This window comes from Mya arenaria, chromosome 7 (genome assembly GCF_026914265.1).
Source record: "Mya arenaria isolate MELC-2E11 chromosome 7, ASM2691426v1".
Lineage (NCBI taxonomy): Eukaryota > Metazoa > Mollusca > Bivalvia > Myida > Myidae > Mya > Mya arenaria.
This window is the reverse complement of record NC_069128.1, coordinates 63,515,903-63,537,521: the sequence shown is the minus strand read 5'-3', so window position 1 is coordinate 63,537,521 and position 21,619 is coordinate 63,515,903. Positions and strand designations below refer to the sequence as shown.

At 37.4% G+C, this 21,619-nt stretch overlaps 1 protein-coding gene across 1 annotated transcript; it reads left to right on the top strand.

Annotated features, from left to right (window-relative positions):
- The first annotated feature begins 833 nt into the window (after window positions 1-833).
- On the top strand, window positions 834-7,738 carry LOC128241332 (chitin synthase chs-2-like). The gene is made up of 9 exons (XM_052958262.1): window positions 834-1,033; window positions 3,749-3,895; window positions 4,314-4,438; window positions 4,575-4,674; window positions 4,916-5,084; window positions 5,374-5,442; window positions 5,619-5,754; window positions 5,910-7,017; window positions 7,396-7,738. Exons 1-9 carry the CDS (start codon window positions 834-836, stop codon window positions 7,736-7,738), a joined length of 2,397 nt encoding a protein of 798 aa, XP_052814222.1.
- The last annotated feature ends 13,881 nt before the right edge of the window (window positions 7,739-21,619 follow it).

Genomic DNA, 21,619 nt, shown 5'->3' with positions numbered 1-21,619 from the left:
TCAACCCCATCGAAATTTATGTTTTGTTGAGCTTCACAATGTTTTTATTATCCGCGTGTGTTCTGTGTGTGTTGTTGACTGTTTATTCTGGCTTGTCGCAAATCATGTTGGAAAAATTGAATTTCTATGAAAACAATTTATATCACGTCGTGCCGGTAATTAAGCATGTGAGCATATACGACCATATTGTGAATAAAAGTTTGTTTCTGATAAAAAATAGAATTGCCAAAACACGAAATTAATTGACTAATTTAAATTGAATTGATATTAAGTCAAGGTTCAAAGCTTGATTCACACGATTTAAAACATACATTGATGATAAAAAGTAAACAGAGCCTCGTTTTTATCGGTTTAAAATGAACTAGCTAAATAAATTCGAAATAAACACTCATATAAGATACTCATTATGGTGTAAAATATATTCTTTTGATTGATTTTCCAAAACATTTCATTATTTCCAAGATTTGCATCCCTTGGTATTTTCCCTTAGATTTGTATCGTGGTTGCTTCCCTTGATTTGCCGCTTTGATCAAATGCGTCAGATCTGGGTATTTTGTTTATCCCATATCAACAATAATGTTCTGCATTGATAAAACATTGATGCAAATAGGCATAGAATCACTTCATTGTAATGTGTTTCATCTTTTCACACGAATTAAACAACTTTGTGAAATGAAATAGTGCACCAAAATAGAAAATTTCAAATAAGAAACAACGAACTAGTTCCTTATCGAACCACCTCGCAATATGCTTACTTTATTCTTTTGCATATTTAGATGTAAAAAAGAAAAAGTTTTTAAAAGCTGCTTTTGTCGAAATTCAGATCGTCAGAGATGCCAACCCAGCAAATACTCGGGGAGGCTCCTTCCGGCCAATTGCGCAACACTGGTCAGCGGCAGCCCCCTTCTGGCCAGTCGACGCCGCAGAGTACGCTGAGTAGCGAAGAGGACAACCCACTTACAAAGAGCCTATTCGTAAAGAAAGGCTCTTATACAGAAAAGAAAGATCACATGCAAGAGATAAAAGAAATATGGTAGGGCAGTTGTATCCATTCGGTTCCTTTAATTTGACTTTTATATCTAGAAGTGACATGGCAAAGAAATTGTTCGTCAATTTGCTCAATAATACAACAAAGACTAAAGAGACTAGCCCCGTAGTCGTACAATTTTCCGGGTGATAAAACATGTTCAATTTGAAAGCTTTGCTCATCTTCATTTACAGGAACCTTCCAATAGAAACTAAGATAAAGGAAAACAAGTCCTCCGACTGGGATGTTAAATTTTTGAAAATGTGCCGAGTTGTGCTCTATTTAGTTTTGTCGCTATTGCTGCTTTCATGCGGAATCCTGCACAGGCTTTACTTCTTGACCCTTCTAAACAATCTATCACAGGTAAAACACACTTCATTTGTAGCAATTAACTATGCTAAAAGCTTTTAAAAACTTTTGAACGCTAACTGAGAAACTTCATGCTAAAAGGTCTAGCGTTGTGAAGTATGAAGGCTTCCAGAAGAACAGATATGAACATTATCAAACTAAGCTATGTTAAATGCGTGTTGAGTATAAATGCTTGGTGGAAACTATTTATCAGCGACTCAAACACATCAGTTTTGCACGAATATAAAAAGTACACAGATCGTCATACGATATAAATATTGCCTCGGCAAACAATGTTAACCTCGGCTTAAGCCTCGGCCGACAGTGTTGCCTCCTCGGGTCGACAGTGTGGTCTCGGGTTGCACTGCCCCCCCCCCCATTCATTTTATTATACACAACAAACCTACTTCATTTCTTTAGTACTGTATTTCATTTGCGGAAATTGTTGCAAACTCGCCATTGTTGTCTGATACTAGAATATAAACAAAGCGCCTGAACGAAACAGACGAAACGTGAGAAGGTTAACCCCGTATCACATCGTACTATGTCGTCAGTGGGAAGATAACATATCGGGGTTAGAGTGAAAATTGTTGCCCGCTGAAGTTTACAACATATTTTATAGGGAATTAAATGAGTAAGGTATAATAATTGGTATCATTAAAATATAGATACGTGTGGAAATATCCCTATATCGCTGTACAACTACCAATATAGCCATTTTACGTTAAATCAACTAAAAATAATCCGGAAATGCATGAACCGTTTAACCAACGGCTGACTGCATTCACTTGTTTACAAAAATGTTCCGAAAAATCAAATCAGAAGAATTAAAATTGAATTTCATTTTCAGTCTAAAGTTGAAAACAAGAAACATCGAGCAATTTCAATTCTCGTTTGCATTGCATTTTTTGAATTCATCAGATCTCTGATCACTTTTTGGAGAGTAATTTTCCAAGATCAGAAGACAAACTGGACAATACATCACATCGCGGTAAGTCGACCTCCTTAAATGGATTGTTCTGCTGTTTATGAATAATTTATCAATATGTTCGAGCTTTATAAACAAACTAGTCGTTGTGATGTTAATACACTCGTAGTTAAAGTGTTAATTAAGATATAACAGTACATGTTTTATTAACCATTTTAGACAGCTATTCTACAGGCCGTGACCACTATCGGAGAGGTCTATTTGATTATCTATGCGCTTCCATTACTGGACAGTTTGAGGGCATGTTTAGTTCTAACAACACTACCAATTATTCCAAGCATTTGCCAGTTCGTGACTACAATTGGTCGGCTAAAAGACAAAGGACGCTTAAGAAAATGTTCTTTGCTCAAACTTTGTGTAGCTGGTTTCCCAGTTTTGGCACTAGGAGAGAGTGTTTTATTTTTCATGAAGTGGCTAATTCCTTCTGATCAAAAACTTAATTGGATGTTGCCAACTCTTTTGATATTTAAGTCATTATGCTATTTGGATAATTTTCATTGCTATGGAAATAAAACAACAAATCAGACACAACGAACAACAGGGGAATCAGATTCCCATTCGGAGACAAGTGAATCTAAAATAGAAGATAAACAGTACAAAACCGAACAAAAACCAGAATGTATTCGATTGACTGTTCGTTGGTTAACATGCTTAATGTTTATCATTTCGATAGTGCTGAATTTAGACATGAAACTTATTGAAATAATCGACAACAAGAACAATTCTAAATCATTCCTGACAAACGAGTATGACCTCATTGGATCCCAACCGTCCACAAATTCCACACCAATACAGCAACATGGAAATGAGACATCGGATTTGACGATTGCCTTTTACCAAACAATTTTCAATCAATTTATTGAGTTTTATGATATCTATAAGTTTGAAATTAGAATAATGACATGCTCATTTGCAATTTCGAAATTATCTTCGCTGGCTTGTCGATTGTTAATGCAGCAATTTTCATTTGCTTTGCCACTCATTCTCACCCCAATGTTATCAATAATTGCTGTAGTTAGACTTTCGTGCAATGACTTTCTTGAAAGTACCCAGTACATGGTCGGAATAAGTCTGACATGTTCTATGCCTGAAGACAATCAGTTGAAGTTTTTCATCGCGAGTGAGGGTTTGGCTTGGATTGCTGTTATCACATTAACATGGTACATCTGGGTTCCTAGGGTCGAAAGAATGGCAAAACTGGAAAGGTTCGTTGAAGAAGATTTAGTTATTTTACACTCATGTCAGAAGAATATGTTTGGCAATTTAATATATATACGGTAATATTTTTTTCCCCTAAAAGTTACTTCATGAAGCAAATTAATGTATTGATTAATAAAACAATACGAAAGTGTTAATGAGAAATGTTTACGTTTGTTCGTCTTCAGGTTGTTTTCTGGCAGTCTTTATGATTTCTTCTTCCCCGATTTGAACATGCTACTTCGAAGGAGAAATGACCATGAAATTGGAGGGTTGTATAGGGACAGTGTGCAACAGGGTGATGACGTTCCAAAAGTCATCATCTGCGTAACCATGTGGCACGAAACATGTCAAGAAATGTGCCAGCTTCTTAAGTCTATTTGCAGGTGTAATAACTTGAACCCTTTCAGATAAATTTATCTTGCTCAGAAAATATTCCATGCAAACAAAACTGTTTCTTTGATATGATATCGTTGCCATATGTCAATAATAATAATGCATGTTCTATTTTCTTTCGAGAAAATCAAGTTGTACGTTTTAAAAATCGATTCAAATATTGGAGTTACGGTGTTGCGGAACTTAAAGTTTAACCATTTATATTCCTTCCTTGGACAAAGAAATAAACCCAGAAAAGAAGTTTCGCTGAGACGGAATCCAACGGACAGATTGACTTTTTTCCATAACTTATTTCACGTATAAAATTGTACATGCATTGTTACAATTATTTAATTCTTTTTTCTATTAACACATCAGATTAGATTTGCATTTACTACTTCGAGAGGAAGCCGACAACGAAGGAGTAGATGGAAAAAGGACAGAGGACGAGAAACAAGACGCTGAAAAGATAACAATTGACTCTGATAAAATTAATATTGAAGGTAAGTAAACTACTCAAATGTCGTTATGGGTCACCTGTAATTTGCATTTGTTTCAAAGTAAACGTATGTCAAAATATATAAAATGTTATTAGATCATGGCCAAAGATATTCAAGTAAAACCTTTTTTGTATTTCAGTTCAAATAGTATTTGACGACGCATTTTGCTCAACAAAAAACGGCCGTGAGGTTAATGAATATTTGCTCCAGTTTATGTCATGTTTGCAAAAGGCCGTTGGGTATGTAGTAAGCGTTATTCCCACAGTAAAATAGTGAAAATGATTTTTTTTAGTTGCACGAATGATAATTTATCGGTAAAAGTACTTGTTAATTTTCAAATAAGTAGACTACAGAAAAAAAAGCCGAAATCATTTGTTTGCATTTTTTCATGAATTCAATTTAGTGTTGCGGCTTCGGTTCACCTTTATAAGCAGCCTAATGACAAAGAAGAAAACCATATGTTTGTTCTTTTACGAGCAGTTCTGTTTTGAAAGACAAGGAACTCGTGAGGTGGAATAAGACTTTCAAAAAGAAAATGGTTCAGACACCTTATGGCGGACAATTCATTTTACAACTACCAGGCGGAACACATGTGACGGTACATTTGAAGGATAAGAAAAAGATAAGGGCCCGAAAACGATGGTCGCAGGTAACACCCGTTTTCGCCTTGAGTTGTAATTGTTGATATCGTATGTGTGTCTGTGTGTGTGAGTGTGTGTTTGTGCGTGCTTGTGTGCGCGCGTGAGCGTGTGCTACTTGTTTTGTACCTGAGGTTCAAGCTGCATTATTAGTAAGGTTGTTATAACAAGGAATATATACCTGAATATATATTATCTTTATTAAGGTATTTTTTACAAAATTTGTAAGGGTGGTTTATTACTGTGTGCCACACTTGCTTTTTTATTTTATTGCTAATTAACTTTTCTTTTCCAATACAGGTGATGTATATGTACTATTGTTTATTGTATAAAATGGAAAAGGCCTATCCAGATACCTTCAAAGACAAGGCAAGTTTTTTTATTCTATGAACTGTTTGGGAATTTTTTCATGTAAAATTATCAATGGACTTCATTAAAGCATTTATTTTCTAGAAGTATGTGCGCTATTATGTGGCCATTAAAATCACCAAAAATTTCAGATTCCATTACTGATGATCTTATGTTGAATATCAATCACTGAACAGCTAAAGAACACATTCATCCTAACGCTTGACGGCGATGTAGACTTTAAGCCGAAGTCAGTTCTGCGAATGATGGATCGAATGAAGATGAACAGCCGTGTCGGAGCAGTTTGTGGCAGGATTCATCCCATAGGTTCAGGTAGCTAGAACTATTAACATTTATCAAATTCATTTATAAAAAATATACATGCATTTCAACAAATTAACTTTTCAATCTGCATTGTACTGCTTTATGCCAATACGTTTTTCTTTAACAGTATAAGTCTCAATTCATTTAATAATTATTCACTTCAGGTCCAATGGTCTGGTACCAACAGTTCGAATATGCAGCCGGACACTGGCTTCAAAAAGCATGCGAACATATATTTGGTTCCGTCCTCTGTTGTCCTGGATGCTTTTCTATATTTCGAGCATCTGCCCTAGTTGACGATAACGTCTTGAAAACGTACACTCGAGAGCCAGAGGCGGGAATTCACCTTGTGCAGTTTGAACAAGGCGAGGACAGATGGCTTTGCACTCTTCTTCTTAAACGAGGATACAAGATAGACTACTGCGCAGCCTCAGATGCAAAAACGTTTGCACCAGAGAACTTTTGGGACTTCTTTGTTCAAAGACGGCGTTGGTCACCATCAACTTTGGCCAACATGATGGACTTGGTACTTTCTTGGAAACAACTAGTACAAAACAACGCAGAAATCAACCATTTCTTTATGCTATATCAATTAGTGCTAGTTGTAACAAGTATAATTGCTCCTGGAACTGTCCTTGTTATGATAGCAGGGTCATTTAGTTCAGTATTAAGTTTGAAGCCATGGCATGCATTTTTCGTAGCCGTGACTCCGGTAGTTTTGTTCGCAGTGTTATGCCTGACAGTGACTCAGAAAAAGCAGCTCATTGTGGCCGCAATACTAAGTACAGCGTACACGTTTGTAATGGTTATTGTAACAATCGGCATGATTTTAAACATTGTGAGCGAGACGGTTCTTTCTCCAAACGTGATTTTCCTTATATTTGTTGGTTTAATATTCCTGATATCCGCGTTGCTTCACCCTCAAGAGTTCACATGCTTGTTTCCTGGCTTGCTTTATTTCGTTTCTGTGCCCTCTACATTTATTTTTCTGACAGTGTTTTACGTGTGCAATCTACATGACATCAGTTGGGGTACTCGAGAATCCAAATCTCAATCATCCCAGTCTGAAGTAGAAAGTGGAAACAAAAGATCGTCTGTGCGTTTGCTTCTTACTCTTGCTCAACATTTCCTGCAGGCAAAAGTCGCTGAACTTGATTCCAATGGGTTAAATTTGGACCGCATTGAACAACAAAGCCAACAAGTTGAGGAAATTATAGATAATGAAGATGATAGCTACTGGATAAAGGTACAACTAACAGACTCAAAACAAATGTTTAGAACAATTCAACTGAAGGAAGATGAGGAGGAATTTTGGACAAAATTTATTAACCTATATTTGAAGCCACTCGAAAACAATAAGAAACTTCAAGATAAATTTAATCGTGAATTAATTTCATTGAGGAACAATTGTGTGTACGGTTTCTTTATGTTGAACTTTATTCTAGCATTAGCGCTGTTGCAATTACAAATAAGCAAAGAAAGTTTAGATGGGTTCTATATCGCGGGAAATTATGAACCATTATCAGTATTGTTCCTGTCAATTTTTGCAATTTTGCTTTTGACCCAATTTATTTTTATGCTTTCCCATCGATGGAGAACTTTCTGCCATTTTATTTCGAGCACTAAGGTGTTTGGGTGTTTCTGTTCAAGACGAGCAAAGACTAAAGCGCAAGAATTTCAAGAACACTTGAAGGAGATTGAACATGATTTGGAGATGGATGCAGAAGTAGATGAGCCCCCGCCTGATTATATGAGTGAGCCTGATGTTGATTATGACGACAGTGATGGTGATACTGTTGCTGATGTGGCTTATCAAAGGAAATGCAATATTTACCGTCACAGAATACAGACTGTGCGCAATAGGAAACGGCTTTGGCAGCCGATTGACGCAAGGATGTATCATATGGACGGTGGTAATGTTGATGGATCTTTTTTACGACCTGGCTTGAAATACCCTAACCACAATTTTCTTGGGGGAAGAACAGGCGATTAGCTGTAACAGTGATAATAAATTCCGCATTCAAAGCAAAACCTACAGCCACATTAAAAAATATTGTATTAGCGTATTCAGCCGATTGTTTTCCTTTTTATTTATGGCATTGAAGAATTTGCTATTTAACTCATGTTTGAAAATTTGAATTTGGATTTCGCCTAATACATGTACTCATATCTGAATAATATTTCAAAATGTGCATGTGTTTGTTATTATGTAGGTTTTAAATTATTTGTATGGTTCATTAATGCATGAAAACATCACCATTTTGCAGGTTTTGCTATTAAAAACACAATGTCGAATGATAAAGTATAGATGTACATCGTAAGACGAAATAAAGTTTGAGTACTTTCCAGCGCTAATCCGTTTATGCATCGTAACGATACACACTCTTTGAATATTTTGTTTCAACAGTTTAAAAGTTATCCACAGTAGAAAAGAGAACGTTTAGATGCATGGATGTGTATATTGTATGGAAAATAACAGGATATCCGAAAGTGATTATATGCTTATTTTATAATATTTTTTTTTGCAAATATTTACCACTGTATAAATTATAGCGAGTAGCTGATACATTTATATATACATTTATATTGTCACTGAAACATTGGTATTGTAACAACATGACAGTGGATGATCAACATACTATTATAATGTATAGCATGAGCGAACAAAGTCAATGAATGATAAGATTGCAGAGGTGAAGTTGGAAAAGATAAAATTCATCACCAATGGCAATGCACACCTCGTAGTCTTCGATCAACGACTCAGAATATTAGAATATAAACATTTGGAGAGAGATACGAGATAAGAGAAAGTAACTTGATATTATGCGGTGTTGTCGAGGCTGAAGGCCAAACTCCTCGTGATGCTGTCATGTGTGTCTTGCGCAACCACTTGGGATTTTCAGAGGATACATGTTATGTCAGTGATGACAGCCTCATTGGACATATTGTAACGTTAAATGTTAAACGATATTCTGATTTCCCGACACAGATCAAGTCTTTAAAGTTCTAGATAGATTTAAAGTTCTAGATAGGATATACAAACGTTTGTATTTCCCGAGAATTCCCTAAATGAAAAAAGGATGCCCGCATACAACTTTGGCCAGCATATAAACGTCTGTGCGAGATCAATGTCAGGGAGAAAGTACAAACGGATGACGGACAAGCAGTGCAGTTTGTCAACATTGCAAAACGGTGCCAACATTATTGCCTCTACAGAAGGTGACGCGAACATGAGATCACTTACCCAATAATGTTATCACAAGTTTGTCTACGCTATTACTAAAACCCGGGCCACCCTACCAAGAGAGTACCGTACACTTAACGTCTAAGTATAATTTTAATGTTTAATGTATCTGTTAATAAATACATTTTGTTACAATAAACTATATTTTGAGATTTTAATAGTGGGTTTATAGCTGATTATAGTCTGCCGTTCACATGCCGTACACGAAATGTGTAAAACGGAAGAAACTTCAGTTAAGTACATTAAATTGACATTTTATCACTCTTAAGTAAATGGATTATTGGTTATACATACCCGTTCGTATCGAAGGTATACATTTTGTTGCTGCATAAAAATTATAAAAGAAGATATTTAAATTGTATAGAACGGTGGCACGGTGGCCCAGATTTTACTAAAAGCCGTTTGTCTATCAGGATCATTTGGTAATTATAAGAATATAATATTCCTTAGGCAACCTGTGTATTTATTTCTGTATTTATAAACATTTACAAATAAGCTTAGAATTTACCTTTGTGGAATAAATAGCGGAAGGTTATCCAGACTTAGTGGATTGGTCACTTTGATGCAAATAATTAAAGTAGTACAAGTATGTAGTACATATTGTAAATCAGTTACAATCGGAGCGGCCATTTTCCTTCAAAATATTCGAATGAAACTTGGTATACATGCTGCCAGACGCAATACGCACATGTAAAGCATCTCAAGCTTTGTCGAGTTATGCCCCCTGTTCTACTAAAATACACATTGCGGCTCTTGTAAAGCGCCTCTGTTTTTCAAGGAAGATGAGGTATTCTGTAAGCCTTGGTGGCGTTGTCGTCGGAATCGTCCCGAAAAAACTTGGCCATAAATCAAAAACTGAAATATATTCAAATGAAACTTTGTACACACATTTTCAGAGACAATACGCACGTGTTTTTTTCAAATCTTTTGCCTAATCTGCGGAAAGGTTTTTCTTCAACTCGAAAATACCGGAGCGGTGACCGCACACCTGGGACTCTACATCGTCATTGTTTTACCGGCCTCAAGGTTCACGCCTGCATCTCGCTCCCACTCCCCTACTTCATCATCTGCAGGAAAAAAAAACACTCAAGCTGTTCCGGCCGTGTTTCTGGCTTGGATTACTGCACACGCCACCGCATCTCGGTATTCCTAGGGTCTAGTTAATTTTTAAAATGTATTTATTTCCCCTATATTACGTATATGGACACAATACAGTATACTATATACTGAACTCTATAAACTTGAATCACTTCTTCATAATGCCCATTTTGGAAATACGAAAAAACTATCGCTATGACTTAGAGAAAAACTGTTAATATGATTGTCTCATTTTCACTTTTTTAGATTAGATCCTTGCATACGAGTACATGTTTGCAAAGGAATGATAATACTAATTATAAATATCTAGATCCAAACTTACTAGTATGAATAAATAGTATCTAGAATATATTAATTATAGTAAGAGGACAAATGAACGATGGGTCTAGAAGACGTTTACGCTCAACATAATGACGAGTTACTGTAGCGCCACCCACCCCCACCCGCCCCCGCCAGTGCAGCGTATTTTCCCAGATATGAGTTCAGTTCCTAGCTCGGTATTCAATGTTGGTCTTAAGTTAATCTAAGAGTGATGTAGCTTATCGGATTGCATGATATAGTTAAGAACCTATTCAGTGAAGGAAATCGATGATGTATGTACCACAATATAGCATATAAAATATCACCCTTGATACCATTTCCGGTCGTAATGTCCGTGTGGTACGGCTTATTAGCAGATACTCTACGATTCTACAAATCAACGTTATTGCCACCGCGTTCAATATATTTCACTCGACATCTTACATTAAATTAACAAAACTAAAGGTGAGTAACTCTTGTTAAGTAAGCTACTTTTACCAAGCTAATAAAGTTATAGTAATTGCGCTTTGATCATTACAACAATACTGATACGAAAATAATAATAATAATAATAATAATAATAATAATAATAATAATGGGCCTTTTCTAGGATATCCCAATGGTCCGCAATTCTGACGCATTCCTAAGGGGTGGAGGATTCTTTGGAATCATGCAGAAATCCAAGATAACTATGAAAATCTCATTCACAATTCATCGATTTTAACGATAAGTTTCACCAACTTGTGGTGCAAAAACCTGTTCTAAAATGCCCATTGTAACTCAAGAACGGTTTGATCTGAGACAATGATTCACATGGGTAGGTTTCCATTGCCCATTGGATCAATCCTGTTAATTTTGAGGTCAAGGGTCAAGGTGACGGTTAACAAACCCTATGAACACTTTGTCCGCACAATAATAACTCGAAAACGGTTTGATATAGGACCATGCGCTGGAGTGGTAGATTGCCACCGACTAGTAGATGACCCCTTCTTGGGCGGGGGGGGGGGGGGGGTAAGTAGGTCAATGGTCAAGATTGGCGGTTTTATTAATAGTGTGCCCACACAATAACTCCAGAGCGGTTTGATTAACGACCATGACACTTCAGTGGTAAGTTGACCTTGACCATTAGATTCCCCTATTGCTTTGTTGGTCAGAAGGTCAAATGTCATGGTCGCAGTCAACGGTCTTATGAAAACTGTGAACGCATTATAACAGTAGAACGGTTTGATATAAAACCATGAACATTCAGATGAAGGTTGCAATTGACAAGCAATTAACCAGTATAGTTTTGGTGTCATTAGAAAAAAGGTCAATGACGATAGTCATATGAAAACTTAGTCCGCACAAAAACTCCAAAACGGTTTGGTAAACGACCATGATACTTCAGTGGTAGGTTTACCCTGATCGTGAGATTGAACCACGTGACGACATTCTTTGGCACCATCCCTCTTTTGAGAGATAGTTCAGTGTTTAATTGTGTATCTGGACGGAATTCCAGTTTGCTTGGAAGAATGTCACGACACTGATTCACATAGGTCAGAGAGTATGTGAGTAATCCTGGGCGGTTAGCTCACCGACTCCGACCGGTCTGAGTCAGAACCGTGACGTGGCGTTACTTTGCACTGCCATTCTGTGTTTTTTGTATCTGCTCTTTACTCGACAAATGGTATGAATATTTTCAAGATCCCTTGAGACAAATGTTTTCTCTCGTTTCCAACCATTTATTTCTATTTCAAGTGCTCCGCATTGGGACAGTTCATAACATTTTGTCTGGTTATAACGTGTGTTTACTTGTACGTGAAGGGTGTGGCAAGTACAGAACCCCGAGTGGACGATATTTGAGTCATTTTTCCTACGTGTAGTACTGTCCTTCCTTTTATCAACGCCGTTGCTTGAAGTTGTAAGGATTGAACATTTGCATAGTTTTTAGCTCGACTATTTGAAGAACATGGAGAACTATACTTCTCCCACTAGCGTATGTGTCGGCGTCAAACATTGGTTAAGGTTTTTCATGTAAGCATCTTTAAGTCATTATCTCAGCAAATGCATCATGTAGTGCTTGGAAACTTAAGACGTGTGTTCACAACTGTCCAACTTAGTTAATTTGTTTAGTTAGATAACTCTATTGCATATAATGCAATATATGGCCTTTTAATAGACTTAAAAATTCTGGTTTAGGTTTTGCAAGTAAGCACACATAGGTTAGTATATCAGCAACTACTTGATGTATTGCATTAAGACCATTTACAGCATATACAGATGCAAATTATTGTCGTTTATTGTTCGACTTATATTGTTCGATTTAGAAATTCTGGTTCAAGTTTTGCATGTACTCTAATTTTACAGTGATCCATGCACCGGACTGCTTACAGATATTTTCATATCCTGTATGTTGTGCCGTGCCAACACTGTTTGGCAGCATTACAGTGTTACTCATGTATCACTTAGCACTTTTGTTCCTTGATTTCGAGGACGAATAAGCAGTTTGCGGGGAAGTATGTCACGGTACCGATATCTATTCAGGTATGTAAGCCATCCGGTAGCTCAGTTGGTTGATCACTCGCCCTGTAAGCGAGGGGTCCCGGGATCTAGCCCCGGTCTTGCTCCTAATTTTTATCCCCCGCCTTGAAAAGGCGAGGGGATATATACTACTCAAAATTTGATAAGGATCACTTGATTAGTTATTTGTAAAAACTTAACCAAATAAGCATGCTTATTTAATTTCAAAGCATTAGCTTTATCCCTTCGTAGGGCTCCAGAATGTTTGATGATTTTGATTGTATTGCTACCAGTGGGTGCACGGGCAGAACGGAAAAAGCATACCCACGAAATAAGGCGTTTTGGAATACATGAAACAACTTAAAAATGTGGTCATTTCTTGTTTTTCGCTTCGTGTATTCGATTTTTACTCGGAACATCTACCACATTTTGTTCAAAATGCCAAACAGAAGACGTTTAACTCCTGATGAAATGCATGTTGGCATTGGAATGCTGGAGGCAGGGTTGTCTCAGAGGACTGTGGCAGAACACCTGAATGTGTCACAAAGTGTAGTTTGCAGGATGTGGAATCGTTATCAAACGAATGGAAATGCTCAACATCGACATGGTGGTGGTCGTGCAAAGGCTACATCTGACGTTCAGGATCGTTACATTGCGGTTTTAGCCAGATGTAACCGCTTTTGTAACGCCACTTCGTTACGTAATGACTTCCAGAACGCCCGAAACGTAAGAGTTTCAACGCAAACCATCAGAAATCGTTTGCATAGTGCTGGCTTGATGGCACGACGACCGGCATTTTGCATCCCATTGACCCGATACCACATCCAGGACCGTTTGGAATGGGCACGTCAACACGTTGGATGGCCGTTAAACGAATGGACCACAGTGCTTTTTACAGACGAGTCAAAGTTTTGTATTGACTTTACAGATCGACGTTCCAGAGTGTGGAGGGGACGTAATAAACGTTTTGCTCCAGTTTGTGTCGCCGAACATGACCGTTATGGCAAGGGCTCAGTCATGGTATGGGCCGGAATCAGCATGCACGGGAAAACAGTCTTACATGTAATTGAAAACGGTACGTTGACGGCTGTTCGTTATTGTAACGAGATCCTGGACGTTTATGTTCGACCGTATGTAGGTGCAATCGGTCCTGATTTCATTCTCATTAATGATAATGCGCGCCCACACCGAGCAAACATCACAAACCAATTTCTGGAAAATGCTACCATCGAGAGTATGGACTGGCCAGCTCGTTCCGCCGACATGAACCCGACTGAGCATGCCTGGGACATTCTTCAGAAAGCTGTTTCTGCTCGTCCGGCCCAGCCAACAACGGTTCCTCAGCTCAGAACAGCGCTTCAGAAGGAATGGGCCAGACTCCCTCAGCAACAGCTCGGAGGCTTATCAGCAACATGCGGAGGCGATGTCAAGCTTTTATTGACGCTCGTGGACATCACACACGCTACTAACATGGTCTAAGAAAAGTTCAAAGATATTCTGTTGACTTTCCAAATTTGTTGACAACCTGATATACGCCTGCTTTTGACCCCTATCATGTTTAGGAGTCCGTTACGCTTGAACGGAATTGGTTTGGTACTGATATCTTATGACATTTGAAACCGGAAACAATGCCATTTGATAACATTTAGTGTTGATATATCGTTTTGTGGAGGGGACGTAATAAACGTTTTGCTCCAGTTTGTGTCGCCGAACATGACCGTTATGGCAAGGGCTCAGTCATGGTATGGGCCGGAATCAGCATGCACGGGAAAACAGTCTTACATGTAATTGAAAACGGTACGTTGACGGCTGTTCGTTATTGTAACGAGATCCTGGACGTTTATGTTCGACCGTATGTAGGTGCAATCGGTCCTGATTTCATTCTCATTAATGATAATGCGCGCCCACACCGAGCAAACATCACAAACCAATTTCTGGAAAATACTACCATCGAGAGTATGGACTGGCCAGCTCGTTCCGCCGACATGAACCCGACTGAGCATGCCTGGGACATTCTTCAGAAAGCTGTTTCTGCTCGTCCGGCCCAGCCAACAACGGTTCCTCAGCTCAGAACAGCGCTTCAGAAGGAATGGGCCAGACTCCCTCAGCAACAGCTCGGAGGCTTATCAGCAACATGCGGAGGCGATGTCAAGCTTTTATTGACGCTCGTGGACATCACACACGCTACTAACATGGTCTAAGAAAAGTTCAAAGATATTCTGTTGACTTTCCAAATTTGTTGACAACCTGATATACGCCTGCTTTTGACCCCTATCATGTTTAGGAGTCCGTTACGCTTGAACGGAATTGGTTTGGTACTGATATCTTATGACATTTGAAACCGGAAACAATGCCATTTGATAACATTTAGTGTTGATATATCGTTTTGTTGAAATACGTATGTACTTTACATTAAAAAACATGATCCCTATCAAATTTTGAGTAGTATAGTAATGGTAGGCGCGATTCCGTGCGTGCCTGCGTGTGTGTGCGCGTGTGTGCGTCCGTCCGGCCAACATTCATTTCTTTGCATCTCCTCTTACATTTCTCCTGCGATTTCTACCAAACTTTCACAGATTGATTATCATAAAGTGAAGCAGCGCATATTGTCGGGCTTTTGTGATTCAACGATTTTTGAAAGAGTTATAGCCATTTGTTTATTTTTACATTTGAAATTGGTTTCTTCGCAACTCCTCTTACGTTTTTCATGCGATTTCTACCACGCTTTCACAGATTGATGACTATAATAATAGTGACGCAGCGCATATTGTCGGGCTTTCGCGACTAGGCCATTTTTGAAAGAGTTATTGCCCTTTGCTTATTTTACATTTAAAATTGGTTTCTTCGCAACTCCTCATACGTTTTTCATGCGATTTCTACCAAACTTTCACAGATTGATGATCATAACGTGAAGCAGCGCTTTTTGTCGGGCTTTCCTGATTTGACCATTTTTGAAAGAGTTATTGCCCTTTGCTTATTTTACATTTAAAATTGGTTTCTTCGCAACTGCTCTTACGTTTTTCATGCGATTTCTACCAAACTTTCACAGATTGATGATCATAAAGTGAAGCAGCGCATATTGTCGGGCTTTCCCGATTTGAGTATTTTTGAAAGAGTTATTGCCCTTTGCTTATTTTACATTTAAAATTTGTTTCTTCGCAACTGCTCTTACGTTTTTCATGCGATTTCTACCACACTTTCACAGATTGATGATCATAAATTGAAGCAGCGCATATTGTCGGGCTTTCCTGCTTTGACCATTTTTGAAAGAGTTATTGCCCTTTGCTTATTTTACATTCAAAATTGGTTTCTTCGCAACTCCTCTTACGTTTTTCATGCGATTTCTACCACACTTTCACAGATTGATGACTATATAGTTACGCAGCGCATATTGTCGGGCTTTCGCGATTCGGGCATTTTTGAAAGAGTTATTGCCCTTTTTTACATTTAAAATTGGTTTCTTCGCAACTGCTCTTACGTTTTTCATGCAATTCCTACCAAACTTTTACAGATTGATTATCATAAAGTGAAGCAGCGCATATTGTCGGGCTTTCCCGATTCGACTATTTTTGAAAGAGTTATTGCCCTTTGCTTATTTTACATTTAAAATTAGTTTCTTCGCAACTGCTCTTACGTTTTTAATGTAATTTCTACCAAACTTTCACAGATTGATGATCATAAAGTGAAGCAGCGCTTATTGTCTGGCTTTTGCGATTTGACCATTTTTAAAAGAGTTATTGCCCTTTGCTTATTTTACATTTAAAATTGGTTTCTTCGCAACTCCTCTTACGTTTATGACTATAAAGTGATGCAGCGCATATTGTCAGGCTTTTGCAATTTGACCTTTTTTTAAAGAGTTATTGTCCTTTCTTAATTCTACGCATTTCTTATGTTCCTGAGAAACTACCCTTGCCATTAATTGGCTTTCGTTACTAAAAATGCCCCACGAGGCGGGGGATATAGCTGTCTGTGACCGCTCTTGTTCTCACCCTGTAACATTTGGCGCCCGACGTGGGGCCATGACAGCACTGTTTAGCACTGTTTAGCACTGTTTGGCATTATAACGCACTCTTAGTGTTAAGTACGAGTATCCCTAAGTACTTGAGTTTCCTCAGATTCCATGAAGAATTTCCAGTTTGCAAGGAAGCATGTCACGGTACCGATACCTATACTGGTTGAGAGAAAGTGTGTAAGCGGTCCGTGGGTGAGTCGGTAGAGCACTGGCTCTGTAAGCCAGTGGTCCCGGGTTTGAGCCTCTGTCTGGCTACACATCTTTCTCACCCTGTAACATTCGGCGCCCGAAGTTTGGTCTTGGCAGCACTGTTTAGCACTGTTTAGCAGCATAGCACTCTCTCAGTGATGAGTATGTGTATTCCATATTGTGTGAATCAGCTTCCGTTTACACAAGTGAACAAAATAAAGAAGAACTGTTGTCAGAATGTAATAACAAGTTATACATATGGGAGGGGAAAATAAAAGAGAACATCAAACAGTCAATTTATTAAGACATTCAATAGCCATTAGACATACATAATCAAAACATTTCCAGGCATACTATTTGTGGTAATTTATATCAGTAACTTTATCACACACACTCATTTAAACAATAAAAAATAAACAGTAACAATTGACAAACGAAGACAGGTACATAAAACTTACGGGAATTAGTAGGAATAATGTAACTAATAGGTTATTTCATATTTATTGACATTTTTTCCGAAATATGTAATATCCGAAATGTGTAATTTAATAAAAAATATCTATTTTTTATGTTTTGTCTTGGAACGAGCCAATTTATGCAAACATGCATGGAAATCAGTGATATAAGGCTGCTGACAAAAATCAGATTGCAGATTTTCATATTTAAGTTCAAAAATTGATGTTTTATGCATTTTTTTAAACCGAAAGTAACGCTTTTAGCCATAAAACATTTACTTTCGAACGGAACTATGAAAATCTGCGATCTGATCTTTTGTCAGCAGTTTTATATTACTAGTTTGCAGATATTTATGCAAAAAGTTGCTCATTCCAAGACAAAAATGTTGGCAAAACGGTAAACATGTGAGAGTGCAGCTTTAAATATGCTCGTCGATCGTACAAACGCTACAAAAAATAACGTCTTCTATTTTTATATGTCCGTTAGAAATAATGTATTTTTCCTGCAGTAAACTATTTTGTTTACATTGTTATTTTAGGATTTTTTTTACGTTTGACCTTGTAACTTTCTTGTCATTGGTCGGATTTCTTCAGGAGAAGCATCTACGTCAGCAAAAATATGTACCGAACAACTTCATTAGTTCGAATTCGATATTTCCCGTGTTATATCGATGAAAGCTAAATCACCGGGGATGAGCAAAAAAAGTCACGTGACACTACATTTACACCGGGGATGAGCAAAAAAAGTCACGTGACCACAAATGCAAACGCCAGTAGTATTTTGGCTCGATTGATCGTCAATCATGGTAAGTTTCTTATCGATATTTTTGTTATACGCGAGAGTTCGTTCAAATGACATAGCGTAAAAAAGAATGCATTGTTTTGTCTTTCGATCGGTGTATTGGTCACCTTTCATGTCTGCATAGTTTCCGAGAACACTTCGATACAAATTGTGTCCATAAATGCAAACGCACGTAGGTAGTGTTAAAATGTCACATATTTTGATAAATTGCCACATTTAATTCAAATGTTTGTTTTTCTGTTCTTCAATAATTGTTTTAATTGCTTTATGAATACTTTGTGCGATGCAATATGTACAAAAATGCATTTTCTGAAGTATTTCAAATTTGGCAAACGTACGTAGTCTACCTAAAATGGCAAACGCACGTAGGCATCTTATAATAAGGAGCAAACGAATATTTCGTTAGCCTATAATTGAAGATATTTATCCGCTTTAATATTAAATATCCATCATAATGAAAGTTATATAAATTTATGATACGTAACAAACATTGACACGATATTATGCGGGAGTGTTGCGGGAAATATGAGTTCTCGAACAAACTCTCGTCCGGCCATACTGGTGGTATACAGACTTATCTAACTTAACAATGCTTGTTAAATGTTTATTTCGAACATTTAGAACAGCTGTTGTAATGTCACATTTCAGGAACCACACGTTTGATACAAAGAGTCGGAGTACAGTACAGTACGGGACTGTTTTGATAAACAGAAATGCATTACAGAAGGGTGTGTGCTGGGAGCAGGCCAGACGTAACGATTTTAAGATGCTTGTAACAGATCGCATGGGGATAAACATTTAATTTGAACATAATTTAAACATCTTTAATGAACCTTTTATTTAACCATTCTTCATGTTGTGATGATAATACTGTCATGATAATTGTTAATGACAATGTGATAATGATAACCATAAAATGAATTGCGATGATACAATGACAATGTATGCTCTACCCGGAACAATGTTCATATCACTGAAAATACTCTTTAAACTGTATATATAAGTGCTGTTTTACAGAAATAAAGACATTATGATGGAAATATTCTTCATTTATTCTATAACTGTATATCTTAGATTAGTTTTATACATTGAATAAATTGATTGACAATAAAAGTGATCACAGATAATCAGATAAAATCAAAGATAAGTAATCAAATAACATATAAAATACTTTTGTTATGATCTGCCTGAGATTCTACTTTCTTCCACATCAGATAGGTAGACCTAAAAATTTGGCAAGGGCCAAGATAAAACAAGTACCAGTATGGAATTTATTTTTTTAATCGTCATCACACAATTACCTCCCTTGTAGACGACTGTCGTCTGTAGCATCATGGAAACATTGTCTCGTGGCAATTTTAAAAATCAAAATTGATTATTTCTCGCTTCAAATGGAGCAATAGAAAAGTTTTCGCGCTCCATTCAAGAAATAACGCTCTCCTCTTTTAAGAACTATAAATATTTAATCATAACATAAACATAATCCGAATCACTGCACGCATATCCATAACAACCACGAATTATTACAAATCTATACGCGCATTATATTCCCTACGCACAAAAGATTTCCAGGTTTTTCCAGGATCATCGCCGCTCGTGTAAGATAGGTTCATCCCACCCCTCTCGCAGGGTGTTTTGCGGAAACACGATAAACCCCGCTTCCGCAATACACTCTATGTTCGGGTTGGGATGAACCTTGCACTCTCGGCCATGAAAGGTACTTATTACCTAAAATTTGATGTTTTATTTGGTGTGTTTAATACGTTTTGCTTGCACAATCTACTTCTATGCCGATAACATTTCCCACATTCAGCGCACTGGTATGATTTCTCGCCAGTATGGCCGTCCATATGAGCCTTCAGGTCTATTTCTACTCCATTGAAATCCCACACATGTCGCACGTATAACATGTCGTGCCATCTTCTCCTCGCCAATGCCTGTTCAGGTACGTATGTGTGGTGACCTCCTGCATGCATTTCGGGCACAGGAACTGCTTATTGCGGCGCTCATGCAATTTCAGCCCCCATGTCGTTTTCAACGCATCCCCACAAACGTGGCAAACAAATGACATCACTGAAACAGACACTGTCATTCATTAATTAAGCGCCACTTGATTTACTTCGCAAAATATATTACACAAATTGTAGGTTGTTAAAAGAATATCATCTTAAAGCATTTTCATAAAAATACGTCTCGCGCAAACAAACGCTTAATAAAATTTTAAAAGATGGCTTATCTAGCTAAGTAAAACGACATAAAGCGTTTCACTTTCCCTTATGCATATGACCGGCAGCATTATGATCATAATAATAATTAAATATAAATTTAAAAATCTTACAGCAATAGTTATGGATATAAAAAGAATAAACAGTTTTAAAAGCTTTCGACATATACGATAACTCATTTTTATCATTATTTAAGATGTCTACGTGCGTTTGTCATTTTTGGTAGACTACGTGCGTTTGCCTTATGAAAATGCCAACGTGCGTTTGCCAAATTTAAATTCTTCAGAAAATGCATTTGTTTGTGCAAATTGCATCGCACAGAATATTCATAAAACAAATAAAAACCATTATTGAACAACTAAAAGTCAAAACAATTGAAAAAATGTGGCAATTTATCTTAATAGTTGACATTTTAACACTACCTACGTGCGTTTGCATTCATGGACACAATTTGTATCGAAGTGTTCTCGAAAACTATGCAGACATGTATGGTAACCAATACACCGATCGAAAGACAAAACAATGCATTCTTTTTTGCGCTATGTCATTTGAACGAACTCTCGCGTATAACAAAAATATCGATAAGAAACTTATCATGATTGACGATCAATCGAGCCAAAATACTACTGGCGTTTGCATTTGTGGTCACGTGACTTTTTTTGCTCATCCCCGGTGTAAATGTAGTGTCAGGTTACTCCGAAATAGTGAGTCAGTGCGCACCGTATTTACAGTGAGAATCGATCGCGACTTAGTGGTCACGTGACTGATTAATGATAAAAATTATAAAATAATTTAGTGTAGCGGTATTTTCAAAACTGTTGAGTGCTGCATTGATAGGAAAACGCCGCCAACTATTAGCTTCAATCAATTAAAACTGGTTGTAATAAATGTATCGACAGCATTTATTTAAGTTTTGAATGTTTTAATTATTGCTGGAGCAAGAAACTAGTTTTATTACGTCCAAGTCAATAATTAAAAAAAATAATAATATGATGGTGATTCCCCTAATAAGAAATGGACCGGCCCAGCCAGTAGAACCTCTTAATCCGG